Source organism: Miscanthus floridulus, chromosome 14 (assembly GCF_019320115.1).
Source record: "Miscanthus floridulus cultivar M001 chromosome 14, ASM1932011v1, whole genome shotgun sequence".
In the NCBI taxonomy this organism is placed as follows: Eukaryota; Viridiplantae; Streptophyta; class Magnoliopsida; order Poales; family Poaceae; genus Miscanthus; species Miscanthus floridulus.
The window spans coordinates 18,559,667-18,566,320 of record NC_089593.1 but is presented as its reverse complement, the minus strand read 5'-3'; the positions used below and the strand labels follow the sequence as shown (position 1 = coordinate 18,566,320).

Here is a 6,654-nt window from a genome sequence, read left to right as displayed (position 1 = left end):
GCAGGCCACCTTTATTTCCGGGTGGGAAGCCCACCCGGGAGTAAAGGTGGGCTGCAGTTTCCTGGCCCGCCAAAAAAACCCTTTACTCCCGGTGCGTGTTACCAACCGGGAGTAAATGTATACCTTTACTCCCGGTTGGTAACACGCACCGGGAGTAAAGGGACCTTTACTCCCTGTTGGTAATGCGCACCAGGAGTAAAGGACCTTTACTCCCGGTTGGTGGCTGGCTCCGGGAGTAAATCTTCTAGGTATATAACCGTCAGCGCCTGGCGCAGATCGATCCGCTCCTCTTCTTCCTCGTCGAACACCGCCGCCCTCTTCTTCCTCGCGCCGCCGTCCGTTCGCCTTCCGTGACACCGCCACCCTCTTCTTCCTCGTGCGGCCTCCACCGCGCGCGCCCGTGGCCCTCCTCCGCACGCGCCCGTGGCCCTCCACCGTGCCCTCCTCCACGCGCGTCCGAGGCCCTCCACTACCGAGGTGATCAGTTCATCTCTCTGTACATTCTCAGACGGTGGAAAACTTCAAAAAATATTATATTTTGCTGTGATACCGAATGTAGATGTTCTAAAGTAAATTACAAATGTCCTAGATTTTATATACGCAAATATCATATAAAAATGAAGGAAAACTTCAACGTTTCTTCATTTGTGAACTTTGAATATACAGATATCATATATTAATGTTGCTAAAGTAATATGAGCATTACATATTTTTTCAGGAAGACTATCTTCAAACTTTATATCATAGCATCAGAGACGAAGTACTGTGCCTGTAGAAGAAGAAAATAAATTCTTATCATTTCGGAAATAATAATGGTTATATTAGCAATAAGACATATATACTTACATTTCATAATGACTTATACTTACATTATCAGCATAGAATTTTCTCATATGATGAATGACTACATGGTTCACATGGTACATAGGATCACAACACGCACCGACACCGCCCCGGCCCGCCTCACGTCGTCGTCGTCAGCACGCCGGCCCGCCTCACGTCGTCGTCGTCAACACACCGGCCCCTGCGCCGACACATATATATACGTCATTTGTATTCATATGCATGTATATATACGTCGCGGAGCACCGCCGCCCTCGTTCGCCCATGCGTTTCTATGTATACAGCGGAGCACCGCCGCCCTCGTTCACCCATGTGTACAAACATATATACGGCGGAGTGGAGCACCGCCACTCTTGTCACACCGCCCTCTCTCGCGGCCTAGTCGATCAACATTCGTATTATCGTTATCGTTAACGCTAAACAATCACACCAGGGCGAACCACGTTGTTGATGTCACCAACGTGGTTCGCCCTAGTCACCGACGCAATTCGCCCTTGGCCATTTATGTATAGCCCTAATTCGTCGTAGTGTGGCGAATTGCGTCCGTGACTGAGGGGCAAGATTTAATAATGCATATTGTTCGTAGATTTTACGCATGTAAGCAAAGATTTGACGTACTATATATTGGTTTTGTTTTTTGAAGCTAGATGGCCGACCCGAGAAACATGGATGAGGAGGAGTTGATGATGAATTTGATCAACACTGGCACTCAAGTTGCCGGCGATGATGGTGCTAACAATAACGTGCAAGAGGATGCAGATGACGGGAGTCAGTACTTAGCTCTTGAACAAAATGAGCAACAACATATTGGCCAAGTATATTTTTTTATTATTAGCTATATATATTATCATATGTCTTATGTGTGCTCATGACATTAAAAATAATGTTTATGTTTTGTAGCCCTCTGGATCGACATCAACAACTACAACGAAGAGTAAAAATGTTCGAGGTCCCAAAAAGCCATTGGAGGGCCACTTCATCATCTCGGAGTTCAATGTGGATACAGGCGAACCGGGGGGGGCAAATAAAACGAAATTCGTGCACCACTGTGGTTATCTTGCACGGGACCGGCTCCCGATCAGTACCCGCAAATGGAAGAAGAAGACCAATGCTCCTCATATCAGTTTTGTCTCCGATCGTGATAAGACGTTAATTTGGAATGATGTCTTGGAACATTTCACGCTCCAAACAGATGGTTATGGTGATATAATAGATGGTGATGAATTGAAGGAGCGAGTTAGGGATTGGGCAATGAAGAAGATGGCCACCTAGTTTCAGACTTGGAATAAACACCTATACACGACGTATGTCAAGAAGAACATAGCACCAGATCTGTTCAGTTGAAAAGCAGCTGCGCTTCCACAGAGATACCAAATCAAGGGGACACAGTACTACGCTTCCCTATGGATGACATCACTGAACCTTTTACATCGTGTGAGCTACACATTCCGAAGGGGAATTCCACAATCAAGGTGGCTATCGGTCTTGTTAATCCTATCGACCGAACCAAGACACCAAGGATTCATGGGAATATAATCCAAGAAGGATATGCTACCATCTTGGTAGATAAAGCTAAAAAAGGTTTTAGTGATTTGCCTCTTAACATTCCTGGAGGTGATGGCGAGAAGACTCTAGGAGAAGCAGAGAAGACATTCATTCTATGGCGCAAGCGCTACATCATCATTCCCAGGATGTTGCCTCCACCTCCTCCTGAACTACCTCACCATAGGTGCGGATGAAAACACTACATCATTAATTTATATTGGCTTAAATAATTAACAATCTGCTCATAATAATATATCATTCCTTTTTTTTGTAGCAAATCCTCCCCCAACCTAAATCCAATTGTTCAATCGCCAGATCATCATAGTGCTCTGTACGATGACAATGTGTTGGAAGGTGAGGCTGCATCCACACCATCTCCAAGGAGGTATCCAACGCCGCAGTCGCCACCTCCAAGGAGGTCTCCAACACCGCTGCCACCACCTCCAAGGAGGTCTCCAACGCCTCCTCCGCCCCCGCCTACCAAGAAGCCAAGTACCAAGAGGCCAGCCCCGCAAACAAAGAACCAGTCCCCGCCGATAAAGAAAGCCACCGTGAAATCAAGGGCTATTCCCAAAATAATATCTGAACAGAAGGAAAAAGTAACTGATGCATATAAAAAAGATATGTCCAGATTCTATGACAAACTTAAAAAGAATCAAGAAGCAAGGAGAAACCCGGAGAAACTATACTTCTTCGTAGCTCCAGATATTCTTAGAAAAAAGGTGGCTTCTTACCAGCAACAACAGCGAGAATCTCGTAAGCTGTCCAAATCAACGTTAACGGACTATGACCGCACTCTCACCAAGTCAATTGAGGCAGCACAGAAAAAGAAGCGGGCAGGGAAAGGAGTTGCACAACTCGGACAACAATCGCACCAATCAGTCCCCCCGCTAGTTGTTGGTAATGAATATGGTTCGAATTTAGGATTAATGCATCAGGCAAACATACCTCCGGATGTCGATTTGGATCACCTTGGTGAATTTATTGATGAGACTGGTCTCGACCTTTACCAGATATTTGGTGATGGAAACATTGAGAGTGCGGTGGAGGTTGATATTTGGAAGAAAAAATTTGTACTAGGCTAGAGTCTATACAACCCTCAAGCCTTATCTGATCTGGGGACGCAAATGTACCTGCTAAACAAGTGGTACATACAGGCGTCTACCGGTGAAGACTTCTGCGTTGGTGTCAGAATTAGAGACAAACATTGGTTTCGTGGCGATGATGTTATGTATGTTGACTTTGCAGAATTTCATCAACTATGCCACCTGACCTCTCTGGACAAAGTTATCATTAGCTGCTATTGCCTGTAAGTAATAATTCTTTCGATCTATTATTAAACTCATCATATGTGTGTATATGTATATAAATTATCCTAACAAGTACTATATATATGCAGATTTACAATGACAGAGCTCAGAAAGGAAGGCTGTAATGAAATTGGTTTTGTTGATCCCCATATAGTATTCAAAGACTCAGTTACTCCAAAGACTAATTGAAAGTCTGAGTCAAAGAGTAACCTCATGAACTTCTTAGTGAACCAACGCCACAAGAAGGGTATACTCTTTCCCTACAACTTTAAGTGAGTGTTAATAATGTCGATCATCCTTAATGGCTCATATGTTGATTCTAGTTAATTAATGAGTGTTATGCATTATATCCTATAAACACATGCAGCAATCACTAGATATTGATGGACATCGATTTGGTGAAAAGTCACTTGATAATCTATGACTCGATGAGAAAACCACAACAAGACTACCAAGATATGATAGATATTATCCAAAGGTAATTTCGGTATCTCTAGCAACTATATATACACACAAACATAATGATTAACTATATCTGATGATGTGGCAAATTTTTTATTGGGCAGTATTTGGAAAACCTTTATTGAGAAGCAACACATGGAAAAATACAAAGCGCCACTGAATGTAATCCCTTTGAAAGTAAGTCCCCTGAATCGCATCATCTTTATTAATTAAACATATAGCTTTCACCAGATCACTAAATTGGATGATAAATCTTTTTCTCGTAAAGTGGTGTCTGAGGCAGGAACAGGGGAACAACTACTATGGTTACTATGTTTGCAAGTTTATCAAGGTGGTCTCCCAAAGAACTCCTACAGAGAGACTCAAAATACGTTAAAAATAAACTATATATTCATTTAATTATTATTATTGATTGTGTTACTATGTCTTTATATATATATATATATCTTTTTTGTACATATATTAATTTATTTTCCTTTAATTCAAACCTGTATGCTCGATGGTTGGAGGAAAAGGTCATACGACAAGACCAAATCAAAGCAATTCAAGAGTCTATAGCCGAATTTTTTAATGAGCAGGTCATCGATTCCAAGGGCGAGTTCTACTTCGACCCAACACTGCCATTGAAGCCAAGCTAGAGGATGAGAGAAAACTTGTTATATCACAACAACTGTAATACAATCTTTTGTAATATATGCACGTGAAATAATATAATGTAAAATACACATGCATGCATGCATGTAAATATATATATGATGCATGCATATATATATATATATATATATATATATATATATATATATATATATATATATATATATATATATATATATATATATATATATATATATATATATATATTTCTATGCTTGAATTGTGTAATTTAATACGTTCATTGTGCTTGAACCGAAACATACTATACGCGCGTATAAATTTATAATTAGCAGCGTACAATACGACTTCGAAAACCTATTTTGAAAAGAAAACAAAAAAATAAAAAGAAAAGAAAAAAGAAAAAAGAACCTTTAGTCCCGGTTCGTATTACCAACCGGGACTAAAGGGTGCCGGCCATCGTGGCATGTCAGGAGGCACCTTTAGTCCCAGTTGGTGTTACCCACCGGGACTAAAGGTCCCCCTTTAGTCCCGGTTCCTGACCCGGGACTAAAGGACCACCCTTTAGTCCCGGATGCTTGCTCCCAGGTGGGGAACCGGGACTAGAGGGGGTTCCCCACCGGGAGTAAAGCTCTATTGTCTACCAGTGTGTTCCTTTTCACTTCTATTGTTCAGTCACTAGCGGCATCCTTTAAGCGACATTGATGGTGAAAACTCGGCATCACTACTGGAATCTCGATTTTTTCTGACGGTGCGAAAACCCACGGAAAAATTCGAATACCGTCAAAAAAATATTTTTCTGACGGTATACCCTCAGAAAAATACCCACCGAAATATAATGACAGAAAAATCCAATTTTTCTGTGGGTTCACCGTCAGAAACAATTTTTCTATGGGTCTCGCACGCACAGAAAAATTGTGTTCGCTCAGATTAAAACTAATTTTTCTGTGTGTTAATCCACACAGAAAAAAGAAATAAACGCACAGAAAAACTCATGTTTTTTTCTGTCGGTCTAGGTGAACTCACAAAAAAATTCATTTCGCCCAAATTAAAAAAAAATATATAATAGATAGCATACATATAAAGATCCAAATGTTCAACACATTCATTAATGACATCCGGGCTACATAGAGATGATGTTCAAATGATCCGGCATCAATACATTCAAAAGCATTACCATCTCATCTCAAAGTTCAAGTCTCAGTCAAGATGAGTAAAGTATCAGCATGCATCATTGAGTCATATTATACCTAAAACTAAAGCTAACAGATTAGAGCCTATCAAGGGCCTCGAGGTACTTCTGCTTGCGGATGTCAAAGAAGATCTTCATGGAGTAGCGGTTGTCCTCCAGCATGGTGAAGCCGCTGAGGTACCTCTCCACCTCGTCCCACTCGCCGCCCTGCACGAGGTCCTCGAAGTGCTTCATGTTGAAGTAGAAGCCCGACTCCTGCTCCAGCCTGCACGGGCAACCACAAAAAGCATCAAAAATCCCAGCTCACCCAGCAAAGAAAGGCTCCAAAAACCCCATTCATGATCATGGCGAGTACTCACTTGTGCACCGTCTCCTTGAACTTCTCCTCATCGAGGAACTGTAGGATGAGGAAAACCAGCTCCCTGCTAAGAGACGACATGGCTCCCCTGATCACAGTCGGAGCCTCCAGCTCTCAAAAACCCGCCTAAACCTCGGGCCGCCACCCATGCAGACATTGAAGGTTGCTACTGCTACCTCACTTATAGTGCCACAATACTTTTCTAAAAGTACCACAAACTAATAAACTAGTGAATTCTACATTTTCACAACCACAATTGAACATAGTTTTGCAATTCAGTTAGCCAAATCAACATGGATCATGATTCCTGGCTGACCAAACCATGCTTTAAA

The 6,654-nt window shown here is 41.9% G+C and overlaps 1 protein-coding gene across 1 annotated transcript; it reads right to left on the bottom strand.

Annotated features, from left to right (window-relative positions):
* Positions 1–6,006: 6,006 nt before the first annotated feature.
* On the bottom strand, positions 6,007–6,654 carry LOC136502796 (protein TOPLESS-RELATED PROTEIN 2-like). The gene is made up of 2 exons (XM_066498041.1): positions 6,324–6,654; positions 6,007–6,229 (listed from the first exon to the last, which is right to left on the bottom strand). The coding sequence occupies exons 1-2, from the start codon at positions 6,401–6,403 to the stop codon at positions 6,043–6,045; spliced, it is 267 nt and encodes an 88-aa protein (XP_066354138.1). The 5' UTR covers positions 6,404–6,654; the 3' UTR covers positions 6,007–6,042.

Excerpts from the sequence above, each read along its gene's own strand:
- LOC136502796 (XM_066498041.1), bottom strand. The coding sequence starts at position 6,403 with ATGTCGTCTCTTAGCAGGGAGCTGGTTTTCCTCATCCTACAGTTCCTC. Across the intron at positions 6,230-6,323 it reads TTCAAGGAGACGGTGCACAA|GCTGGAGCAGGAGTCGGGCT; the intron begins GTGAGTACTCGC and ends TTGCCCGTGCAG.